The sequence below is a fragment of the Hemicordylus capensis genome, chromosome 2 (assembly GCF_027244095.1).
Source record: "Hemicordylus capensis ecotype Gifberg chromosome 2, rHemCap1.1.pri, whole genome shotgun sequence".
Lineage (NCBI taxonomy): Eukaryota > Metazoa > Chordata > Lepidosauria > Squamata > Cordylidae > Hemicordylus > Hemicordylus capensis.
This window is the reverse complement of record NC_069658.1, coordinates 393,915,619-393,941,509: the sequence shown is the minus strand read 5'-3', so window position 1 is coordinate 393,941,509 and position 25,891 is coordinate 393,915,619. Positions and strand designations below refer to the sequence as shown.

Here is a 25,891-nt window from a genome sequence, read left to right as displayed (position 1 = left end):
TGGGGTACCAATGCCACCCCCATAAACAAACAAAACAAAACAAACTAAGAAACAAAACATATGATTCAGGTGATAACCATCTAAAGAACCCAAATAGTATTTTATTATATTATTGTTATTGTTGTTGTTGTTGTTATAGTTTGCAGAGTGGCAGAAATAAAAAATAGAGGTTCCTGGCCCCATTGGGGTTTACAAAATAAAATTCAACAGTGGGGGGAAAGAGAGAAGGAAGGAAGGAAGGAAGGAGGAAATGGAGAGTCAATGATAAAATGGTGAACTTGTGAAAATGCAGTTCAGTAGATTTATGCTTTGTTTTAGTTGGAAGTGAAGTCTAAATGGTTAAGTAGACCAAAAAAATTGGGTTTTCAAGAGGATTTGAAAGCTGAGAGAGGTGGCTACATGTAAGTTTTTGAGAGGGAGTTCCAGGCAGCAAGGGGTAATGGGTAGACCCATTTAAAGGAGTGGCTGGCTACAATCCTATACATGTCTACTCAGAAGTAAGTGTGCAAAGGATTGCCTGAGGGTGGTAGAGTTGGAGGAAAGAGGGCAGTGGGCATTAGGCAAGCATAAGATCTTTATCTAATGAGGTGATAGAGGAGGGAATGGCTTTAGCACATTTTGTAAACTGCATAGTATAACATCGCTGTGACATTAGAAGTGCTACTGTATTCGGCCTTCATGCTGGATGACTGGAAGCTGGCCTATAAACAATTAAAAGGGGGAGGGAATCCAGGGAACTGTAAGCCCACCAAATCCTTTCCCAGATAAATCAGTAAACAGAAAAATTAATGGAATAATTTTAAAATATTAGGGTTGGACATTTTGTATTTTTTCTGTTTTGATTTGTACCAAATCCAAATCAAACCCATTTTGTATTTTGTCTGAAATTAAGCCTTCCAAATCACCCCAGTTTTGTTTTGTATCCGAATTAATCTGAATCTGAATCTGAATTAATTCAGATTAAAAAATGGGTCACATGGTCAAAAGAGTGGGTGGGGGTTATAGTGCCCAATGAGTGGAAGCTACCACAAAAATTTGAAAGGAATTGGGAAAACTGCTGATTTTTGGTGAATTTTTGAAGTTTGTGTGTCTTTCAGATTTTCCCCATAGGGTATGATGGAGGTTTCAGGAAAAGTACAGCTTCACGTGGAGTGGTGGGGGGAGGGTGGCCCAGAGTGGAGTGTGGTTGGTGGTAGTGTCCAGTTGGTACAAGGAAGCTACCACAATTTTTTCAGAGGAATTTGGCAAAGGGCTGATTTTTAAAGAATTAATGAAGTTACACGTCTTTCAGATTTTCCTCGTAGGGTATAATGGAGGTTTCTGCAGTCCCATAACTCCACTTGAGGGCACTGGGGTGGCCCAAAGCAAATGGAAGTGTAGTGCACATAGGGTGCCACCCCCCCACATGGGTTGCCAAGCCATGAAGTACAGGGTATTGTTGTTCTAGAGGTGTTCTGAGAGTAGACTCTCTAGTAGCATATGAGAGTGGATTCATGGTTTTTCATTAAAAATCTCATTTGCTACCAGAGAATCTAAACTCAACACCTCAGAAACAACAAAGCCCAGTACCCCAATGGGTTAGCAATCCAGGGGGGTGGTTGGCACCCTCTGTGCACTACTCCACCACTCGCTTTGGGCCATCCAAATGCCCCCCAGGTGGAGTTATGGGGCTACTGAAACCTCCATTATTCCCTATGGGGAAAAATCTTAAAGATGCATAAACCTCAAAAATTCCTAAGAAATCAGCCCTTTGCCCTATTTGCAATCTGAATGCAACCACCCTTGGGCACTGCCACCCAAACCACTGTTTTGCCCCTGAAGCCCCACGTAAACAAGTTGAAAGAGTGAAGAGAATGATGAACAACAACGACACTTAATTTTTTGGCACAGTTATTTGAGAATTTTGAAGCGGGTGTGAGCCTGTCCCTGTGGCACTAGCACAGCAGCACAATCCATTTGTGGATTCAAGCAATCTTTCAATAAAAACACTTCCTCCCCATGGAACAGTGACCACAGGTCATTTGAGATAGCAAGATAGACCAATGAGCCAGAGTGGTGTAGTGGTTAGAGTGCTGGACTAGGACCGGGGAGACCCGAGTTCAAATCCCCATTCAGCCATGATATTCTGGGCCAATCACTTCTCTCAGCCTAACCTACCTCACAGGATTGTTGTGAAGAGAAACCTAAGTATGTAGTACACCGCTCTGGGCTCCTTGAAGGAAGAGCGGGATATAAAGTGTAAAAAAATAAAATTAAAATTAAATAAAACTGCCCTGGTACTATGGAACAGCTTAAAATGTCCATTTAACTGAAGTGGAGTGAGCCGTAGCCCAAACAAATCAGCCTACTGTTCAGAATTGTTGATATTTATCATCACTGCATTTGAGAAAGTGCAAAACCATGGATCATGGTTACCAGAAAGAGAGAAGCAACTAAGATTCCTGGGGATGTCAAAAGATTGACAGAGGTATTCCCCACCCCACTCCTTCTGTCTCCTGTAGTCCCATGTGAATGACCTGTCCGTACAATGGCAAAAGTTGTGAACCACTGGCTTAGACATCATGTCCCACCAAATTACCTTGTGGCCTAAATTACATTAGACTGCTCAACTGGGGCAACAAAACTTAGACACCACTATAACTCATAAAAATCAGAAGAAAAACAAAATAGCTCTTCAAAAAACTCCTGAATAAGTCAAGAGATTCTTTCTAAACCTTTGGAAAGAAAAACCTGTATAATTTCAGAACTTTCTTAACCAGCTTCTTGAAAAGCTTCTCCACAGAATTTATACCACGGCTTTTAGCAAGAGCTTTGGAATTGCATTGAGTTCCCAAAGATACTTGAGTATTTCTGTCTCAAAATGCTGTCTTCCAAATCTCTTTGTAAGGTCAGTTTGCATTTCAATCACACTGAATACAACACATACTTAACTAAACCATTTATGCTCAATGGCTTTTTGCATATCTTATCTTCTGCTAATCACTCAGTGCCGCAGCTGGAGTGGAGAGAGTCAGAGAAGTCAATTTCAATTGCAATGCTTTTCCAAAGTACAAAGCATTCTGTCCGAAACACAGTCATTTCGAATTGAAAACAAAAATCTGTTTTTTTAATTCTTGATTTTGTTTTGGTTACAAAACCTCTGAAATTGCCATTTTCGGGCACAAAACGTTTTGTACCCGAATCGAAATGCACAAGCCTATAAAATATGAATGAATACACCATGTTGGGGGAGAAATCAACTTGGTAACTGCAAAGGAAATACAATCTTCCCCATATAATTCTTTAGAGTATCAACAAGCATGTAGACAGGGATAACCCTCAGCAGATATAAAGATTCTGCATTTTCAAAATGCTTTTGAAAGAGTTCCTTATCAAAGACTCCTAGGACAGATTCTCTTAGGTAGCTTAACTGAGTTTTTAAAAGAAAAAGAAAGAGAAAGGAAACAGTGGTCCAACATATCAGTGACCCATGTGTGCTCATCTGCCAGCATAAGCAATGGCTACAATCCAGCACACTTAAGTGCGCTTAAGCCCACTGAATTATGAAAAATGGCCTAGGTTTTCCAAACCCTGTGACAGAAAGAGAAGAGGACAACAGAGGAGGCCAATACTTGAAATTAGCACATTTTAAGTATTCCAACTCCTTCACAAGCAGAATTCCTATAACAACGGTCCTGCAAGGTAGGCCAAGAAAGATCATTATCCCCACATGGATGGTGGAGTGGAGACTGTGCAATAATTGTGGCTTGCTAAGGATGTGTGTGATGGACAATGCGAGCCAGTCTGTTAGGAGTCTTGAGTGAGGGAGCTCAAGAAGAGCAGATGGCCCTTAGTTTGCCTTACTACAATTTCATTGGCCAGTAATAAAACAAAGGTCTCAGAGCAGGGCCAAACAGGCTGGCGGGGTGGGTGAGTGGGCAGGACGGAAGGCCATTTGGCTTTGAACTCAGTCTCAAAGGGGGCCTCAGATTTAGATGCTTGTTAATATTTTGGCACAAGTTCCACAACTTGTTTTCATGCACTGTCATTTTTTTTTTTTAAAATGATGACTAGAGGCCTCAATGGCGCAGCAGGGTAATGACTTGACTAGCAAGCCAGAGGTTGATGGTTCGAATCCCCGCTGGTATGTTTCCCAGACTATGGGAAACATCTCTATTGGACAGCAGCGATATAGGAAGATGTTGAAAGGCATCATCTCATACTGTGTGGGAGGAGGCAGTGGTAAACCCTTCCTGCATTCTACCAAAGACAACTACAGGGCTCTGTGGGCACCAGGAGTCGACAGGGACTCCACTGCACATTTTACTTTAGAAGCCTTACTTTAGAAGCCTCAAAATAAAATAAAATAAAATAAAATAAAATAAAATAATAATAATAATAATAATTTGATTTCTGTTCCACCCTTCCAAAAATGGCTCAGGGCGGTTTACACAGAGAAATAACAAATAAGATGGAACCCTGACCCCAAAGGGCTCACATTCTAAAAAGAAACACAAGATAGACACCAGCAACAGTCACTGGAAGTACTGTGCTGGGGGTGGATAGGGCCAGTTACTCTCCCCTCTACTAAATAAAGAGAATCACCACAGTAAAAGGTGCCTCTTTGCCCAGTTAGCAGGGGTGGACGCAGCCAGGCTTCTCTGGACCTCTGAGTCCAAGAGCTCCACTGCTGGACTCCTTCAGATTTGCCACTGCATCTCAAATCCCAGCCATCACTTTCTCTTCCAGCGGCTTTCCCAAACCTTTATGGTAGAGGCAAGGGGCGGAGAGGCTACTGAGCGCCTGCTGCTGCCTCCGTCCTTCTCCTCGCGTGGATGTGCTCTTTGCTCTGCTAGAACTGCAGCATCCGGCCCCATCGCCAGTCAGGACACCCACTTCCCCCCGCAAGAGTCTTTGCGCCCACCCACACCTGCCCACGCCCTTCTCCCCCGCCCCCACCTCGCGCCTGCCGGGTGTCGTCGGCTGGAGTCAGCTGTTCCTTGATGTCAGCACCTGCCACACGGAGGCAGAGCCGCGAGGCGAGGGTCCACCTTGCTTGCTCTGGGCTCCAGGATCGCAGACTGCGTGCGCCAGCCTTCCCGCTGCCGGCTGCCTCCTCACCTTCTGCAGAGAAACCTGGACCCGCAGGCGCGCTGCCAGTGCCGCCCCCCCCCCCCCCCGCGCCAATGCCTGGCGAGGCTCCCAAACAGCTTTCCCCGGTCGTGGCTGACGTAGCAGCCTGTTGTGAGGCGGGCAGCAGATAGAAAGCCCACCTCCGGGTCTCCGGCCTCAGGAAGATCGCCTCTAATTTTTGTGAGATCCGACCGCTCCTTTCCGTTGCGAGCCTGATTTGGGGAAGGGACGCAAAGGACTCCGCCTCTCCGAAGAACTTCTCTGCAGTGTTCTCATCAGAACATCTCTTTTGCTCTGCCAAGCGCTCCTACGGTGGGCTCGGCTTTCCCCGGCAACTTGAGGCGATCCCACCTGCAGGAGAGGGATGCTGGCCACCAAGTAGAACTCCAAAGCCCAACAAGGGGCGGACGGACTTGGGCTGCCTCTGGGGGCACACAGCGACGGGGAGAAATGGTCATGGAGAACTGTTCCGGGGCTTCTTTCCCGAGGAATTCCTCTGACTTCCCCGCCAGGAACCGATCAAGTAAGTCAGGGGGATGGAATGGGTTAATTGGGGAAAGGGACTTAACTGGAGAACTTTTCTAGAAGAGGTGAGCAAACTTAGTTGATTGGGTCTTTTGTTCCCACAGGTGCTTGCTTGTGCCATGTAACCTTGCGGGGATGCTCAAATTCAGCTTCCTGCTTTCCAGCTTTTCCCAACGCACATAGCAAACCGTTGATCCTTCTAGCTCAGTATTGTCTACTCTGACAGTTCTCCGTTGTTTCAAGCAGGAATCTTCACCCAGCCCTATCTGGAGACGCCGGGTTGAACCTGCGACTGTCTACATGCAAATCAGATGTTTTACCATTGAGCTACGGCTCCAGCCCCAGGGAAGGAGAGGGTGGCACACCCGGACAGCCTTCCCCTTCGTAACACCGCCCCCCCCCACCGCCGAGCAGGTAGAGCCACATTGGGGACACCAGCAGGGGAGATTTTGAAAGGATTGAGGGGAGAAGAAAAGACCCTACACCCCTAAGTCTGTAGTCACACATACACACACAGCATGGAGGCGATTCGTCATCATAGTATGCCTAATTAATAGATCAGGGGATTTTTCATTAGAGCCTGGCTTTTAGGAACAATGTGTGTGATGCCTGAGCCAGACACACGACCCTTCTCCCTTACTTTACCAGTGCAACAGGTTGGGTATAGTCTCACTTCAGCACTACAAATAGTGGACAGCTCCCGCAATGTCCTCCTCCGTCTCCTCTCCTCTGCTGAGGGCGCCGTGTTTGCTCTGTAGTAGAAGACTAAAGAGTACAGGGGCAATTGTAGCGAGTCACTTATTTAATAGCTTCCAAGGGTTTGCAGTGGTGTTATTAACACAGCTGCATCAAGTCCTTATCAACCAGCAGGGAACAGTAATAATGAAAGGCATCCAGATTGTCAGTTAGTCTCTTAAGCAGGCAACTCCTGAACTTTTCAGTTAACGGTCTTCATATCTCAGAACTGTAATGTTTAAAATTAGAAAGGCTTTCAATCTATTAGAGGCTTCTAGTCTCTTTATTAGCTTGCTTTTAGCCTGATTCAATATAATGGAGTGTTAAGATGCAGATAATGATGGGGGGGGTAGTAGATTTTTTAAAAAGCAATGTATTCCAACGATATGAATCCATTTATTGTTCAGAAAGTCATTGTGAACATATTGACTGATCCAGAGATAGAAATAAACTACCTGCAGCAAAGCAATGGACTAATAAAATCCTTTTCATGAGATTGTGGGTTGTGGTGGGGGTGGGGGGAGTCACATCACAAATCAAAAGATCTCATTTTTAATGGGCTGTTAAGGAATTACATAGATCTCATGCTTATTAATCTCATCAGTGTTTTAAGACAAAAAAAGCTGAGTTCTCCAACTGTGATTTTGCTGATTATGACAACAAATACTTAGGATACAGGGGCCACATTTCATTTGCAGTTGCAAATAAACTGAATGTTGTGTCTGATTTCTAAATTAATTTAAAAAACTGAGGACATAAGGCTGAAATCCTAAATTCATTTACTAGGGGCTGGGAGTCAGGCTTCAGCTCTAAGCATATTTGCTTAGGAGCAAGTCCTATAGGAAAAAAGTCAGACTTACTTCTGAGTAGAACCATTTGGAAGATTTGCTGTAGGTCTCATTCAACTCAGTAAGGTTTACTTCTGAGGAGACATGATGAGGATCATGCTGCATATGATGTTAGACATTTGGTAAGAAAAATACAGTAACATGGGTGTGAAAAAGCCCAGGAAAAAAGTGGTAGTGTGCTGTAGTGGTTAGAGAAGCAAAATGCTTCCTTTCAGGCAAATTGCATTTTTATTTATTTATCTATTTATTTATTTGATTTCTATACTGCCCTTCCAAAAATGGCTCAGGGCAGTTTACACAGAGAAATAACAAACAAATAAGATGGCTCCCTGTCCCCAAAGGGCTCACAATCTAAAAAGAAACACAAGATAGACACCAGCAACAGTCACTGGAGGTACTGTGCTGAGGGTGGATAGGGCCAGTTACTCTCCCCCTGCTAAATAAAGAGAATCACCAAATATTTCATCATTTCAAATATAAATATCAGGGGGAGCAGTCTCACGGAAACTAACAACCTGGAAAAAACAGCAACCTTTTTGTGCTGGATACACAACATCATAGCACTATATTGCAGTGATTAGATTCGAAACAAGGCATCAGAAATGTGAGCGGCACCCTGCTGTCACAACAGGGACTGCGGTGTCACAACACAGGAAGTATGGAAGCACACTTCTGAAATCTGCTGTGACCCTGCTGCAGGGTCTAATCTAGAAAGCACCCAGAAGTGGGGAGACTGAGGTTCAAATTCCCAGTCAGCTATGAAACTCACAGGAACCAGTCATTGATATTTTTAGCCTAACCTACCTAAAAGTATTGTTGTGATGGAAAAAGAGACACTGTATATGTTGCTCTAAGCCCCTTGGAAGAAGGGTAGAATAAAAATTAGGACACTCATCGGCCAATTAAAGAAATAGTAGTAGATTGTGTGAGTTTTAGCTGATCAATTGATTAATCAATTAAATGTGCATACATTTCTATATGAGTAAAATAATACTTCAGAAGCACAAGGCATACCTTGTGTATAGATTATGCATACATCTACTGTAGCTGGTATAGTCTTGGGAGAGGCATTCCCATATGAGAGAGAGCAGGGGGAACGCTCTCCTAAGATGGCACTTGCCACCTGCAATTTTATAGTCACTGGTATTTTTAAAAATGCATTTGTTTGTTTATTTAATTTCTATACTGCCCTTCCAAAAATGGCTCAGGGTGGTTTACACAGAGAAACAACAAATAAATAAGATGGGCCCCTGTCCCCAAAGGGCTCACAGTCTAAAAAAACCCATAAGATATACACCAGCAACAGTCCTTGGAGGTACTGTGCTAGGGGTGGATAGGGCCAGTTACTCTCCCCCTGCTAAATAAAGAGAATCACCATGATAAAAGGTGCCTCTTTGCCAAGTTAGCTGTATGAAAACTGGAAACAGATGTTGCATTCACAATCAACATTTTAGGTGTGTAAAAGAAGGAGGTTCCAGTTGCTTTCTCTTTCGCACACACTCTGACTCACTCAGGTGTCATGCTGCTCATGAAAGCCTCCCCTCTCACAACATTTCTCTGGCTGCCCTGTTGCCCTTTCCTCTGATGGTCCTCCTATCTAACTGAGCTTCTATTATTGTAGTTTTAAATAAACTCCATGCTTTCTGGAGCCAGGTTTCTATGCTTTCAATGGTCGATTGACAGCTAAAATTCAGGAAGCATTTTCTTTCACTACTCCTATTGAATTTTTGCCTGCTGCATAGGAGCTTGCCCAAAAGCCTTGCTGAATTCAGAGGTCCATTCAGTCAAGCATCCACAGTAGCCAAATAGATGCTACTGGGAAGCCCAGAAGCAGGACATACAGGCAAACAAGCCTCTCTCCGGAATTGGTATTAAGAGGCATAGTGCCTCTGAACCTTAGTATATAGCCATCAGTACTACTCTGTGAAGCCTACTCTGTGAAGAGCAGAAGCAGCTTGAGGAGGTGAGCAAGCTTTTCTAGCAAAACAACATGTAGCCTTTTCCTCCTGCAAACTAAAAGGAAGAGGGGAGATTCCCTCTTTAAGGGATAAGTCCGTGTGTGTGTGTGTGTGTGTGTGTGTGTGTGTGTGTGTGTGTGTGTGATTTGCCAGGGCTAGCATTTGCCAGGGCTAGCAAACTCCAGTGTTTCTGTTTGTCCCTGCCTGGAGTGGGTGGAGTCATCTAGGGCTGTGGAAGGCCCCACATTCATTTGACATTCCTTTGACCCACATCCTGTGTCTTAGTTGGAAGCCTACTCTCTACGTAAGAGGTGAAGGCCTGAGAGCATAGTGAGCAGAGCATAGGGAACAGGGATAGCAAACAGGACACTGGAGTTTTCCAGGAGTTTAGCAGGAAGTGTGCGGGGGAACTTGGAAAAAGCCCATGTGATCACTCGGAGCCTGGTGGAGAAGAAAACGTAAGTACAAATTCCTCCCTCATATTCTCAAGAAAGGCCGTTTGGACAGTTAAATAGCTGACCATTACAGCTGAGACTTATCCTTCTAATAAACTATCTCTAAATACTGTAAACAGCCAACAAAACCAGTATGAAGACAGAAAGTCAGCAGGGGCGGGGGCACTTCCCAGTGTATTGCACTGGATGCCACATGTATGACTATTTGCCCCATGGGCAGAAGTCATGGGTGTGTGCTTGGTACAAGGAACTCCTGGCTCTCAGGGAACAAAATTCATTCCCTTGAGACCAAGGTGGCAGATCTGGAGAAGCTCAGAGAAGCATGTGGATGAGACCTTCAGGAACATGGTAGAGGCATCCCACTCCAGGCGTGATAGCTCTTCTGCTGTCAGGGATAATGAATGTCTTGGGCAAGGAGGACATTGGTTCGAGGAAGAGGGAAACGCTCCTTTAGAAGGGACCCCTTCCATGGAAGATGAGCCCATATCCTCTCGCACAGGGAATACTCCTCGGTGGGGGGGGGGCTCCTTGTAGTGGGTGATTCAATCATTAGAGGTACAAAGAGATGGGTTTGTGACCCATGTGTTGACACCATGGTGACTTGCCTGCCTGGTGCGAAGGTTGCAGACATCACACAGTGTCTAGATAAGCTGTTAGGCAGTGCTGGGGAGGAGACAGTTGTCGTGGTGCATGTTGGCACCAATGATGTGGGGAAATGTAGTTGGCAGGTCCTGGAAGCCAAATTTAGGCTGATAGGTAGCGTATTGAAGTCCAGGACCCCCAAGGTAGCATTCTCGGCTGCACTTGAACCAAGATGGAACCAGACTACTGGTGCTTAAAATCAAAAAGATTGCAGGGCAGCTTTTAAAATGACGCCTTGGGAACAGCCAATGGGAGCTGGGCAGTATCCCGTTTGGCAAAAGCCATCCTTTAAAGTGTGAGGCAAAGAATTCAGATAAAACAGAAGGGGACAGAGCAGAACCGCATAAAGAACAGACAGGAGCCTGTGCCAGCAGGTCAAAGAGTCAAAAGAATAGCATACATCCGAGGAGAGATTCAGCATATAGTTGCTTATATGCCAATGCCAGAAGCCTCCAAGCCAAGATGGGTGAGCTGGAGTGCTTGGTTGCCAACGCAGAAATAGATATAGTGGGCATAACAGAAACATGGTGGAACAGTGAAAACCAGTGGGACACTGTTAGCCCTGGATATAAACTCCATAGAAAAGACAGAGGGAGGTGCCTTGGAGGTGGAGTAGAACTGTATGTTAAAGAAGGGATAGAATAACAAGCTAGAAAATGACACAGAAGTCAAATTTCTAGATATGCTGAATGACTATGCCCTAGAACAGTTGGTCTTGGAACCAACCAGAGAGAAGGTGACCTTGGACTTAATCCTGAGTGGTACCCAGGACCTGGTGCGTGATGTTATTGTCATCAACCCTCTAGGGAACAGTGACCATAGTGCCATCAAATTTAGCATACATGCGGGGAGAGAATAACCAAGGAAGTCTAACACAGACATTTTGAATTTCAGAAGAGGAAACTTCTCTAAAATGAGGAGTATGGTGAAAAGAAAGCTGAGGGGGGAAATCAGGAGAGTCACTTTGCTCCAGAGTGCATGGAGTTTACTCAAAACCACAATACAAGAAGACCAGTTAGATTGTATACCCAAAAGGAGGAAAGGTACCACTAAGTCCAGGAGGATGCCAGCATGGCTAATGGGTATCATCAAGGAAGCCATAAAAAGGAAGATGACTTCCTTCCGAAATTGGAAGGCCTGTCCAAATGAAGAGAACAGAAAGGAACACAAACTCTGGCAAAAGAAATGCAAGGTGACAATAAGGGAGGCAAAAAGAGAGTTTGAGGAACATTTAGCCAAAAGTATCAAGGGGAATAACAAAAACTTCTTTAAATACATCAGATGCAGGAAACCTTCCAGGAAGGTGGTTGGACTGTTAGACAATGAGGGAGTGAAAGGGATTATTCAGGAGGATATGGAGGTTACAGAGAAGCTAAATGAGTTCTTTCGTCTGTCTTCATGGCAGAGGAAACTGAGCATATACCTGTTCCTGAACCAGGCTTTTCGGGGATGGAGGCTAAAGAACTGAGTCAGATAGAAGCAACAAAAGATGATGTTATAAACTGTCTGGAAAAACTGAAAACTAGAAAATCGCCAGGGCTGGATGGCATCCATCCAAGAGTCCTCAAAGAACACAAATGTGAAATCGCCAACCTCCTTGCTAAAATATATAACTTATGCCTGCAATCAGGCACCGTACCGAAGGACTGGAAAGCAGCCAATGTAACACCGGTTTTCAAAAAGGGATCCAGGGGCGATCCAGGAAATTACAGGCCGGTTAGCTTATCGTCCATTCCAGATAAATTGATGGAAAGCATCCTTAAGCATAAAATTGTAAAGCACATAGAAGAACAGGCCCTGCTGGGAGAGAACCAGCATGGCTTCTGCAAAGGTAAATCTTGCCTCATCAACCTTTTGGACTTCTTTGAGAGTGTCAACAGGTGTGTAGATCAAGGTGATCCAGCTGACATAGTATACCTGGACTTCCAAAAAGCTTTTGACAAATTTCCTCATCAAAGACTCCTGAGAAAACTTAGCAGTCATGGGATAAGTGGACAATTACATGTGTGGATTGCTAACTCATGGAGGACAGGAAACAGAGGGTAGGGATAAATGGAGAGTTTTCATAATGGAGGGAAGAAAGAAGTGGGGTCCCCCAGGGATCTGTACTGGGACCTATGCTTTTTAATTTATTCATAAATGATCTAGAAGTAGGGGTAAGCAGCGAGGTGGCCAAATTTGCAGATGATACCAAACTCTTTTGGGTAGTGAAATCCAAAACAGATTGTGAGCAGCTCCAAAAGGATCTCTCCAAACTGGGGGAGAGGGTGACAAAATGGCAAATGCGCTTCAGTGTTGGCAAGTGTAAAGTGGTGTACATTGGGATGAAGACCCCAACTTCAAGTATACGGTGATGGGATCTGAGCTGTTGCTAACTGACCAGGAGAGGGATCTTGGGATTGTGGGGAACAGCTCGCTGAAAGTGTCAACTCAATGAGCGGCAGCTGTGAAAAGGCCAGTTCCATGCTAGGGATCATTAGGAAGGGGATTGAAAATAAAACGGCTAATATTATAATGCCCTAATACAAAACTATGGTGCGGCCATACTTGGAGTACTGCGTACAATTCTGGTCACCACATCTAAAAAAGGACATTGTAGAACTGGAAAAGGTGCAGAAGAGGGCAACCAAGATGATCAGGGGCCTAGAGCACCTTTCTTATAAGGCAAGGCTACAACACCTGGGGCTATTTAGTTTAGAAAAAAAGACGACTGTGGGGAGACATGATAGAGGTCTATAAAATCTTGCATGGCATGGAGAAAGTGGACAGAGAGAAATTCTTCTCTCTCACACATAACACTAGAACCAGGGGTCATCCCATGAAATTGATTGCCACTAAATTTAGGACCAGCAAACAAAAGTATTTTTTTCCCCACACAACACATAATCGACTTGTGGAATTCTCTGCCACAAGATGTGGTGACAGCCAGCAAACTGGATGGCTTTAAGAAGCGTTTGGATAACTTCATGGAGGAGAGGCCTATCAATGGCTGCTAGTCGGAGGGCTATAGGCCACCTCCAGCCTCAAAGGCAGGATGCCTCTGAGTACCAGTTGCAGGGGAGTAACAGCAGGAGGGAGGGCATGCCCTCAACTCCTGCCTGTGGCTTCCAGTGGCATCTGGTGGGCCACTGTGCAAAACAGGATGCTGGACCTGATGGGCCTTGGGCCTGATCCAGAAGGGCTGTTCTTATTTTCTTATGTATTTAACAGCTGGCTGACCAGTGGAAATTCAAGAGAAGGTTTTCCTAACAGGGAGACAGTGAGCCATTACCACGAATGAGTGAGAGGGCTTCCTGGTGGGTGGTGGGGAAGGCTGCTTAAACTTACCTTCCCTGCAGACGGCAGCTCCATTACTGGGCGCGCTCTCCATACTTCCCAGATGATCCTCCACTGGCCCAAGCAGTGCAGAGGGCCAAGGGCCAAGATGCATTGTCCCAGCCCCCAGAAATCCCATAATGCACTGCACAAGTGTGCATGCCTGCAGTGATGGACAGGCACCCGTCTACAGTGCCAGCTAAAAGCAGCCGGCATTGCAGACAATTAAAAAACACAGGGCTACGGGAGTGCTCGCTCCTTCACTTCATTTAGGAGGCTGGCTCCACAGGCGGGTTTGCCGCCAAATCACCGCCGGCACACGTACAGCTGCCAGCAGTTCTCACATGCAGCTAAGACTTTCGGCTTGCGGCTTGACATGCGGCTTCGACATGCGGCTTGACTTTCTTATGTTGGCCTTGGCTGTGCGTGTGAACAGCCTCAGTGGTAAGGGGAAGCTTTACCTGTTGAATATTTCTTTGCCATGTTGCCCTTAACAGCACAGGGAGTAAAACGGGCAGCCTCTCCAGGAGGAAAAACTCTAGTGGAACAGCCCCTGCCAAGAGACGTCTGTGTGTATGCTTCATCTTTCTTAAGGACCTTGGAGCTGGCACTGAATGTTAAAGATTGAACAGTGCTGTGCTCTTGGAGTTGTTCAAGTTTCCAGCTGATAGACTGCTCCTAATCATCCTTGGTTTTCACAGAAGCCAGGAAGTAGAGGAAAAGATCTGCACTGGCACGCAGCAGTAGGCACTATGTATGGGTGGGTGGGGCATAGAGCGACTGTGTGTTAATCCCTGTGCCTGCAGGCCCCAAGAATGCAAGGGAGGCCAGTTCAGAACAGCTTGACTGTGACTGTGTGGGCTGGCAGGGCTGGGCAGGAAACAATAGGTGCATTTCTATTCTGCGAGGTATGACAGAGAGTCAATCAACCCATTGTAATCAGCCTTGGGGCACCGCCTTTGGATTAATAACTAGCTGGGAAAGAATGATTCTAGTTGACACACCACTGAAATGTGGGCCTATTAAGCCTGAGCAGGTAATTAATTCTCCTTGCAATGATCTGTGCCAAGGTTTGTATTTGTGTGTAAGTTGGAATTGGCGTGGGGGGGGGGAATACCCACATAATAAGTGTATTGTTTTGTTTTGGATGGATGACACATTCCGTACACATGTGGCTTGCCTGAAACATCCAGTCCAAAACTGCCTCCAGTCCATCAGACCGAGAGACTCTTCCTGGTTCCCTTGATCTTAAAATCAATATGTGACAAAACAAAAATAAAAATGAAGTTTTCTTTCTAGGATCTATGAATGCCATTCTTTAGCAACCAGCCAGACTTTCCCTCAGCACACAAAAGGCAAGCAACAGGCAGTTTTCTGTTTGGATCACCAGGGTTGTTTCTCCCCCACCCCCTCTAGTGATGCTTTTGTGACTTTTAAAAGTGTGTGCCTGGAGGAAATTCAGCAGGTGAAGCTCCTCTCAGCATGGAGATACAGTAATGATGGGGAAAGCTCCATTTCCATGCTGAGAAAAGTCTCACCTGCTAGATTTCTGCTTGGTATGCAATTGTTAAAGGTACAGCCACCTAATGGCACAGCAGGGAAATGACTTGACTAGCAAGCCAGAGGTTGCCAGTTCAAATCCCCGCTGGTATGTTTCCCAGACTATGAGAAACACCTATAGCGGGCAGCAGCAATATAGGAAGATGCTGAAAGGCATCATCTCATACTGGACAGGAGATGGCAATGGTAAACCCCTCCTGTATTCTACCAAAGACAACCACAGGGCTCTGTGGTCATCAGGAGTTTACATCAACTCGTCGGCACACTTTACTTTACAGAAGCCTTGCTAGGGAAGAAATGAACTGGTAATCCTAGTTTTCTGCAAATTACATAGAAATCAGAAAAAAAATAAGTCTGTCTACTCAAAGTGCTCCTTGGGTTACATGTTGCCTTGTCTCAGCAGCAGCAGCAGCAGCAGCAGGAAGGACTAGCACAATGAAGTTCTGCAGGGCACCTTGACTCCATTATATTCACTGTGGACAAGATTCTCCCTACCCCCCCCCCCCGCCACAACTCGCACTCCCAGAAGCCTGCATTGCTGCTGAGAAGTATCTCTTGAGCATCTTCTTCTACCCCGCCCTATACTTGATTGCACCTTCCACTTTCTGATGAGTGAGTGATCAGCTGTAAAGGAAAACAGGGCTCAATGCAACAGTTGTGTGGAAGACTCATCTATTCATGCAGGGGTGACAAAAGCTGTAGCTGCCAAAGTCCCCCTTTTTGCACAACTAGTAGGGATTCGATAGTTCTCCTTTGCATCTGATCATCCTAGTTGAAAACATAAATCTCAGCCAGTGAGAGAGCTGAGAGACAACATGTTCACTCCTGAATCCATTACAAATTCCTTGTTCTTTCTTTTCAAGTAGGGATGTGCATGAAACAGATGTTGTGTTCTCTTTTGAGCTCGAAATGGACTGCAAAATGGCCAGAAGGTTTCCACAAAATAACCAGTCTGAACAGTTTCAACGGAACAAACTTGAAACATTCCGAGTGTTCCGGCCATAGGGCACAATGGGGGAACTAGAAACACTGCATTGTTCCCCATGGATAGCTCCTAGGGACACCGAAGTGGGTTGTGTGGTGAGATATGATGGATGCTACCTATCACTCAACCCAAGGAGAAAAAAAAGGGCAAGCGGGCAATTTTAAACAAATTCATAACCTTTCCCCAAACCCGCCACCCTCCAACACTGCAGCAGTGATGGTTGGAAATAGCAGGCAGAACCCATGTAGAACCCATATTGAATGTACCCATGTGGGATGTGGGGAGGGAGGAGAGAAGGCCTCACCCAGCTGCGGGTGGGAGGTGGAGGAGGAATGGACCATGCACTCTGGGGGACATGGCAGGGCAATGTTTGGCTCCAGGCATCTAAAGACCTTTGGCCACCCCTTTTTAAACTGGAGATGCCAGGGATTAAACCAGGGACATGCAAAGCACTGGCTCTACCACTGAGTTCTGGCCCTTTCCCCTGATATTCTTCCCCTCTTTACACTGCCTCCATCTCCTGCTGCTGCCTCTATTTTTTTCTGCTGTGTTGAGAGGCGATATGTCCTCTTATATTTAATACAAGTGCCATGCACACCAATAACTCACTCTGTTGGTCAGTCGTATTCCATGAGGTTCCAAGGCCCGCCCCTGCACTGCCCTCCCTTCCAGTGCACACAGGGAAATGTGGTCTTTCAGAAATCACATGTATATAACATGGGAGCCTCACATCAGGACTGGGATCCATCGAGCCTACCGGGTTTCTCTGGCTGCTACATCCATGAAATGCTGGCATAGGCTGGTCTCTGTATTGTATGGTCTCACTCAGTCTCCTTTCCTTCTGCCCTGCCATAGAATGTCGTATTATTCCTTTGGCCCAACTTACACACATCACTTCTATGGCATGCCAGAAATCCACTCCTCCTACTCAGGCCTTATCCCATATCATATGGATATCTTGCAAAAATTGTCACTTGAATGACATGGTTATGTTGTGCATTTATTTCTCTTAGTTTCTGAGCTATCCAAATGTTGCCTGTTGTCCTTCAGTTTCTGTTCTGGTCTCTTCTGTTAAAATTCCCCAGATTTTTTAAAATCAAAAATAAAATTGCATTTATATATATATATATATGCACATACATCCATTCCAAATAATTGGTGCAACAATACATTGTGAAGTATGCTTTTAAATATGTATTTGCCTGCAAATATACAGAATGCATTGCTATAGAAACCACTATATTTTATAAAATCTGATCTACTGGGGAGCAGGAGGGGTCTAGAGCTCTCCTGCTCTAGAGAAATTGCTCACATCCCTAGCATCAGCAGCCCCAGCTTAGTGGAGAAGACCAAATGGGGAGAGGTTTTTGCAGTGGCACTGAAGTCAGAGCATACATTAAGTTTTAAAGTAAGGACACCTGACAGCTGATCCTTCCTGTTTGGAAATGATAGGTTAGTTAGCCAAACAGATATAAGTTCAATAGGCTAATGAGTGGATGGGGCAATTGCTATTATCTCTTTTTTGCTTGTTTTTGGCAGTGGTGGAAAGACCAGCTCCGTACACCAATGTGATCATGCCTAGCCTGTTTGGCATAATTTGTTTCCTGGGCATCGTTGGAAACCTCATTGTGATCTATACTATTATCAAGAAGAAGAAGCTGAGGTGCAAACAGACAGTGCCCGACATCTTCATTTTCAACCTCTCCATTGTGGACCTCCTCTTCCTGCTGGGCATGCCCTTCCTCATCCACCAGCTCCTTGGCAATGGTGCCTGGTACTTTGGAGCTCCATTATGCACCATCATCACTGCTCTGGACACCAACAGCCAGATCACCAGCACCAATATCCTGACAGTCATGACCTTAGACCGTTACCTGGCCACTGTCTACCCTCTGAAGTCCACCTATGTCCGTACACCTTGTGTGGCCGCTTTGGTGATTGGCCTGGTGTGGCTCCTGTCTTTCCTGACCATCATCCCTGTCTGGATGTATGCAGGGCTGATGCCTCTGGAGGATGGGACCTTCTGCTGTGCCCTTTTGCTTCCCAACCCTAAGACGGATATCTACTGGTTCACCATTTATCAGTTCATGCTGGCTTTTGCTATTCCGCTCTTCATCATCTGTGTGGTCTACTTCAAGATCCTCCAGCACATGGCTACCACTGTAGTGCCCCTACCTCAGAGAAATCTCCGCATGCGTACCAAGAAGGTCACCCGAATGGCAGTTGCCATCTGTTCTGCCTTTTTTATTTGCTGGGCACCCTTCTATATCCTTCAACTGGTGCATCTTGGAATAGAGACCCCTTCGGTGGCCTTCTTCTATGCTTACAACTTTGCCATCAGCTTGGGCTATGCCAACAGCTGCCTCAATCCTTTCCTCTACATTGTCCTGAGTGAGACCTTCAAGCGTCAGTTCATGGTGGCTATCCGTCCAGCTAAGGAGCAGTTTCGGGTCAACAACAACAACCACAGCACAACAGAGGCCAGTGTTTGCTTGAAGCTTGCGCCAGAGTCCACCCAACAGAGTCAGTTTCTGGAGAACTTTTCACCTCACTCACTGCCTGTGACAGTTGCTGTTCACTAGCTGCCATTCCCTGGGGGCTCTATTACCCTGCCATTGCAAGATCATCATTGTTTTCCTCCAGTGTACTGCAGTGTATGCTGAGTCCATGGACTCACTGGAGACAGCAGTGCCATTAGTCCGAATGGGGTATCAATGGAGGCCTTAAATGCACAAATGCTAGATTATGGCTTCTTCTGATATATGGTGAGAGGTTGCAAGCATTGCAGAGCACACGGGGCAGCACATAAAACCAAGCAATCCAGTTTACAACAGACACCAAAAGCCTGCTGAAGTAATGATGAAGCAAGCTACCATGCCACTGGGATACAAAGTGTTCCAACAGACAAGGGTACATACATAACAGGCATGACAGATGGAAAATGACAGCCTCCTGGCTTCTATTGAGCTAACAAGCTTCTGCCTAGTGCAGGATAACACTTGCAGAAAGACTATTGCATCCAAATTGAAATTAAGCAGCCAAGCACGGAATAAAACAAGTGGAGATGAATGACTCCGCTACTTGTGTGCCTATGACACTATGAGCCACAAACAAGCAATGCAACACCTCCCATGGTATCCATTGTTTGGAGACATGCCAAACCAAGGCCTTGGGCAAGCCTAATGAAAGACTGGGATGCTCAAGGAGAAGAAGAAGCACTAGGACTCAAACTAGTACCAGTCATTCCTACTCACGGTCACTCATCAGCATCTGTAGTCACTCTCTATGAAGCTCATGGAGAGCAGGCTTCCCGTTAAGAATTTCATTAGGACTTGGGTCAAAGTTGTGACCAATCTGTGACAGCGGTGGCTGCTGCTGCTTACTCTCAGCCACTTTCCCCTACATGGAGATGCAGCGTCTGCTGATGCTTGCCATTTATGCAGCTGTTACAGACCTACAGAGCCTGTGCCCATTAAAAAACACACAGTGAACATAAGAAGATAAGAACAGCCCTGCTGGATCAGGCCCAAGGCCCATCTAGTCCAGCATCCTGTTTCACCCAGTGGCCCACCAGATGCCGCTGGAAGCCACAGGCAGGAGTTGAGGGCATGCCCTCTCTCCTGCTGTTACTCCCCTGCAACTGATACTCAGAGGCATGCTGCCTCTGATGCAGGAGGTGGCCTATAGCCCTCCGACTAGTAGCTGTTGATCGACCTCTCCTCCATGATGTTATCCAAGCCCCTCTTAAAGCTATCCAGATTGTTGGCTATCACCACATTTTGTGGCAGAGAATTCCACAAGTCGATTATGTGTTGTGTGGAAAAAAATACTTTTGTTTGCTGGTCCTAAATTTAGTGGCAATCAATTTCATGGGATGACCCCTGGTTCTACTGTTATGTGTGAGAGAGAGGAATTTCTCTCTGTCCACTTTCTCCACGCCATGCATGATTTTATAGACCTCTATCATGTCTCCCTGCAGTTGTCTTTTTTCTAAACTAAATAGCCCCAGGTGTTGTAGCCTTGCCTCATCAGAAAGGTGCTCTAGGCCCCTGATCATCTTGGTTGCCCTCTTCTGCACCTTTCCCAGTTCTACAATGTCCTTTTTTAGATGTGGTGACCAGGATTGTACACAGTACTCGAGGTGTGGCTGCACCATATTTTGTATAAGGGTATTATAATATTAGCTGTTTTATTTTCAATCCCCTTCCTAATAATCCCTAGCATGGAATTGGCCTTTTTCACAGCTTGCACATTGAGTTGACACTTTCAACGAGCTGTCCTCCATGACCCCAAGATCCATCTCCTGGTCAGTTAGCAACAGCTTAGATCCCATCAGAGTATACTTGAAGTTGGGGTTTTTCATCCCAATGTGCATCACTTTACACTTGCCAACACTGAAGCGCATTTGCCATTTTGTCGCCCTCTCCCCCAGTTTGGAGAGATCCTTTTGGAGCTCCTCACAATCTGTTTTGGATTTCACTACCCAAAAGAGTTTGGTATCATCTGCAAATTTGGCTACCTTGCTGCTACCCCTACTTCTAGATCATTTATGAATATATTAAAAAGCACCAGTCCCAGTACAGATCCCTAGGGGACCTCACTCCTTACTTCCCTCCATTATGAAAACTCTCCATTTATCCCTACCCTCTGTTTCCTGTCCTCCATGAGTTAGCAATCCACACATGTAATTGTCCACTTATCCCATGACTGCTAAGTTTTCTCAGGAGTCTTTGATGAGGAAATTTGTCAAAAGCTTTTTGGAAGTCCAGGTATACTATGTCAGCTGGATCACCTTGATCTACACACCTGTTGACACTCTCAAAGAACTTTAAAAGGTTGATGAGGCAAGATTTACCTGTGCAGAAGCCATGCTGGTTCACTCCCAGCAGGGCCTGTTCTTCTATGTGCTTTACAGTTTTATGCTTGGGGATGCTTTCCATCAATTTGCCTGGAATGGACGTTAAACTAACCGGCCTGTAATTTCCTGGATCGCCCCGGATCCCTTTTTGAAAACCGGTGTTACATTGGCTACTTCCAGACCTTCGGTACGGAGGATGATTGCAGGGATAAATTATATATTTTAGCAAGGAGGTTGGCGATTTCACTTTTGAGTTCTTTGAGGACTCTTGGATGCATGCTATCTGGCCCTGGTGATTTGCTAGTTTTCACTTTAGAACATAATCTCTTGTCACTGCTATCTGACTCAGTTCTTTAGCCTCCATCCCCAAAAAGCCTGTTTCAGGAACAGGTATATGCTCAGTATCCTCTGCCGTGAAGACAGATGCAAAGAACTCATTGAGCTTATCTGCAACTTCCATATTCTCCTTAATAATCCATTTCACTCCCTCATTATCCAAAGGTCCAACCACCTCCCTGGCAGGATTCCTGCATCTAATGTATTTAAGGAAGTTTTTGTTATTCCCCTTGATGCTTTGAGCTAAATGTTCCTCAAACTCTCTTTTTGCCTCCCTTATTGTCACCTTGCATTTCTTTTGCCAGAGTTTGTGTTCCTTTCTGTTCTCTTCATTTGGACAGAGGCCTTCCAGTTTTGGAAAGAAGTCTTCTTCCCTTTTATGGCTTCCTTGATGGTACCTGTTAACCATGCTGGCATCCTCCTGGACTTAGTGGTACCTTTCCTTCTTTTGGGTATACAATCTAACTGGGTTTCTAGTATTGTGGTTTTGAGTAAACTTCATGAATTCTGGAGCAAAGTGACTCTCCTGATTTTCCTTTTCAGCTTTCTTTTCCTCATTTGGGGGGAGTTTTCTCTTCTGAAATTCAAAGCGTCTGTGTTAGACTTCCTTGGTGATTCTCTCCCAACATGTATGCCGAATTTGATGGCACTATGGTCACTGTTCCCTAAAGGGTCGATGACACTGACATCTCACACCAGGTCCTGGGTGCCACTCAGGCATAGGCAGAACTAGGGGGGGGGGCAGACAGGGCACGTGCCCTAGGCACCACTGGGGGGGGCGCCATGCCAGTTCTTGCCACCCCCACCCCATTGCCCACCTGTCCAGCCCCAGGGCCCCTCAGCCACTTGCCTCCAGCTCCGGCCTAGGATCAGCGAGGCCTAGATTGGAGCAGACCCTCCCTGCAGCAGACCAGACCATCCAGCACAGCTTTTGCCAGGTAGGCTGTGAATTCCTTTTTGTGGTTACCCCCATATATAGGGATCTGCTTGCCATAGGGCTTTGATATGGGTGGTGGGGCAAGACTGAGAAGTCTCTGAATATTTAATTTAAAACAGACTGAAAAATGTGCTGGCTTTAAAAACAAAAATTATCTTAAAAGGCCTATAAGTGGCTTGTTTCATGTCAGAAAATTACAAAAACTTCTGGAACAAATATTTATTTATTTATTTATTTATTTATTTATTTATTCATTCATTCATTCATTCATAAATGCACTTATGTTCAAGTTGTTTTGCAACTCAGAAGATCTGAGTGAGAACTGTGAAGCATGTGTTGTGCTTTTATTTTATTTTATTTTTCTTGTGTGTGAACTGCTCTCCAATAACTTGCAGGGACTTCAGAGTAAATCTGGCCAACATGTGAATGCAGCACCTCCATTCCAGAGGAGATGTGTGTTAAAGGGCTTTAAAAGCCTGGTGTGAAAAACCTCCTGGAATAAAACTTTACTGAATTTGTTCAGAATTCTGAGAAAACAAACATAGGCTCACTCTGCATGGTTGAAAGTCTCCTTTGCTAATCTGCAGCAAGGGGGGCATTTTAATTATTAGCATTGCTAGTGTGTTCTGGGCATTAAAAGTAGCACAGATATATAGTACTCAATGTATATCACTATATACTGTGAAGTGTGCGTGTGTGTATTCAGTGAAATATATTTCCAGGCAGCATACTTATTTTGAAATATCAGACGGAAATCCTTGGGGGCCTGGGGTGTGTGGAGGCCCTGGACTTTGAGGGGCTGGGGGCCCATTTTAAAATCTCATCTTGGCCCATTCCAACCTTGCTATGCCCCTGGCGGTCACTACACATGGGTTTCTGCACAACACCTGCACAGAAGAAACTTCCATGTAGAAAATGTGTCTCTTGTAAATTGACTGTGAATTTTCCATCCATGACTGGGATATTTGAGAGTTAGAGTCAATAATAAAAGAACAGCACACGGCTTGTGACAGGAAGGGGCAAATTACAATGATTTCTTAGTATGGCAGGGGCTGGTTTTGGCCCTGGCAGAACTTGACTGTCTTGCTCCTGTTTCAACTGCCTCTGTCTAGTGTGGCAAACTAATGTATCCTCCTACCTCTTGATGTCAAAGTAAGCACTGGTGTGGTGAATGCACATATACCCCATCATGAGCCAACAGTCATCATAAGACAAAGGCTGGCAGGAATCATTTACGCCCCCCCCCCTTCTTCCCCTATTTTGCTAGTGGCTATTTGGGCAGGTGATTCTCTAGGACAAAGTCATGTTTTTTAAAAAAAGAATGAGATGAGACAGAGAAAATGACACTTGGAATCCTCGCATAACTCCTGACTGTTGTTCTAGGTCTTTTACAGAGATGGCTCATGTTTTCAGGTTTTGATCAACAACCATGTCTAGATGGTACAGTGTTCCTTTTAACAAGGATTTCCAAATATTGTTGACTACAAGTCCCATCATTCCTGTTTGGACAGGGGCGCAATTTCAGTGCTTGCCCTAGGCGATATTTTCCCTAGTTACGCCTCTGCACTCAGGATTAAGTCCAAGGTCGCCTTCTCTCTGGTTGGTTCCAAGACCAACTATTCTAGGGCATAATCATTCAGCATATCTAGAAATTTGACCTCTCTGTCATTACCTGACTGTGAATTGACCCAGTCTATGTGTGGCTAATTGAAATCACTCATTATTACTGCTGTAGGTCAGTGGCAGAGCTCATGCTTTGATTGCAGAAAGTCCCAGGTTCAGTCCCTGGCATCTCCAGTTAAAAGGAGCTTCTAGCAGGACTGGGAAAGCCCCCTGCTGGAGAGCTGCTTCCAGCTGGGATATAAACAATGCTATCAGGTCTAACTCTGTATATTATAAGCTCAGCTAGTTGTTTTTGGACTACAACTCCCATAATCCCCACACACAGTGGCCAATAGTCAGGGATTATGGGAGTTGTAGGCCAACACTTGCAGAAGGGCTGAAGTTGAGCAGCCCTGTTGTAAGGCACATACTGAGTTTATGGCAACCTTGGTGGCAACCCTATTACCTGCTGTATATATTGATGAAAAAGCATTGGCATGTATATAGTGTGGGTGGCCAGTTTTCAAACATAGGGCTCCTATAAATAACTGTGGAGGAGTGGGAGAGGAAGGGAGGGCATGTTACAAGATTCATGTGGCCCCAAGAAATGATGCTTAAGCACTTAACTTTCATTTTTAGTTAAACTGTGTAGCTGGTACAGGAAAGGGAGCTGTCACCTGGAAGCAACCTAAAAAGAGATTTGGGTTTGATATCTGTTTAATTGCATATGTGGACATGCAGTCTCAGGTGGATGTGGACAACTCAACCAAGACAGCTGCAGCAAAAAGAATCAAACACGTTCCCAGTAGGGTGTGATCCCGCACTCACTGCCAGCTCTCCAGATGGACATGGACATAACTTATGAGGAAGGGGATTTGGGGACTGTGCTGAAGTCTCTTTTCCTTCTGAGCAGTATTCAGGACTAATGGAGAAGCCAAGAACTAAGCAAATACAGGAAAATAGTGTTCAGTTCTGTAAACATGTGTTAAATGTTGTCTGCTGATGTAACATGGCGCAAATGGGAATTTGCCTGAGTGATTTATGTTTTGAATATGCTAAAAATAAAGGTATTTAGACATTTCATTTTATTTTGAAATCCTTTTTTCTTTTCAGGATCCCCAGACATTTTCAACTGAGTAATTGGCTCACAATCTAAAAAGAAACGCATGGGAAACCCCAGTGACAGTGACGGAAAAGGATGTTATGCTAGGAGGGGGAGGGACCACAGCCCACCTTTTCATTCCTTTTGCTGTGTAACCCACTTTGAGAAATTTAAAAGACGGTATACAGATTCTTCACATAGTTGCATCCTGCCTTTTTAAGACACAAGCCCAGAAGGCCGATCCGGATAAGAAGGCTGTGTGAGAGAACTTTGTTTTGCAGCAGAAGTCTATGTGAATAGTTGGGCCTGTATGATCTCATCAAGAGCCTGAACAGTTGTAGGACCAGACAGATTAAAGAGCAGAGGCAGTCCCTGGATAAATTGTACTTAGTTTGTTTTTCCTTCACCAATATATCTTTAATGCACTGGGTTTTTCCAGTGTGTATTATTAGCAAACAAGAATTGCATTATTCAAAGAGATTTGCCTTGTGCTGATATATTACATATTCAAAATACATAGACTGGAATAATCTCAATATTCAGTTCATCAGGCTTAAATCTAAGTCAAGATAGTCCTACTTTGCTACTTACTAAGTATATTTCCTCCTTTGGCCTAACTTCTTCTTTGCACCATGCAGATTGGTTGCCCTCTGAAGGAAAAATGATCATTACCTCCATAAATTCCCGGGAGATCTGCCGTGCCATATCTCCACTTCTAGTCTTCCTGGACCATAGAGAAGATATTAGGGCTTTTCCATACAAAAGGTGGGAAAGCTCTTACTACTGTTGTCATGCGAAACAGGTCTTTCAAGGGATAGTTCCTACCACAGCAAAAGGTTAGCAGCTGGTATAATGAAATATGGTACAGCAGTTGTAAGGCTACTGACTACTGGCCACTGGAAGGCCAAAGCTGTGCAGCCC

The 25,891-nt window shown here is 45.1% G+C and overlaps 1 protein-coding gene across 2 annotated transcripts; it reads left to right on the top strand.

Moving 5' to 3' along the window:
* The first annotated feature begins 4,784 nt into the window (after positions 1 to 4,784).
* Positions 4,785 to 24,951, top strand: LOC128348069 (melanin-concentrating hormone receptor 1-like). Of its 2 annotated transcripts, XM_053303604.1 has the most exons (3): positions 4,785 to 5,635; positions 5,742 to 6,051; positions 17,675 to 24,951. In XM_053303604.1, exon 3 carries the CDS (start codon positions 17,710 to 17,712, stop codon positions 18,715 to 18,717), a length of 1,008 nt encoding a protein of 335 aa, XP_053159579.1. In that variant the 5' UTR covers positions 4,785 to 5,635; positions 5,742 to 6,051; positions 17,675 to 17,709; the 3' UTR covers positions 18,718 to 24,951. The 2 variants fall into 2 exon arrangements, with proteins under 2 accessions (XP_053159579.1, XP_053159578.1); XM_053303603.1 differs by lacking the exon at positions 5,742 to 6,051.
* Positions 24,952 to 25,891: the final 940 nt, after the last annotated feature.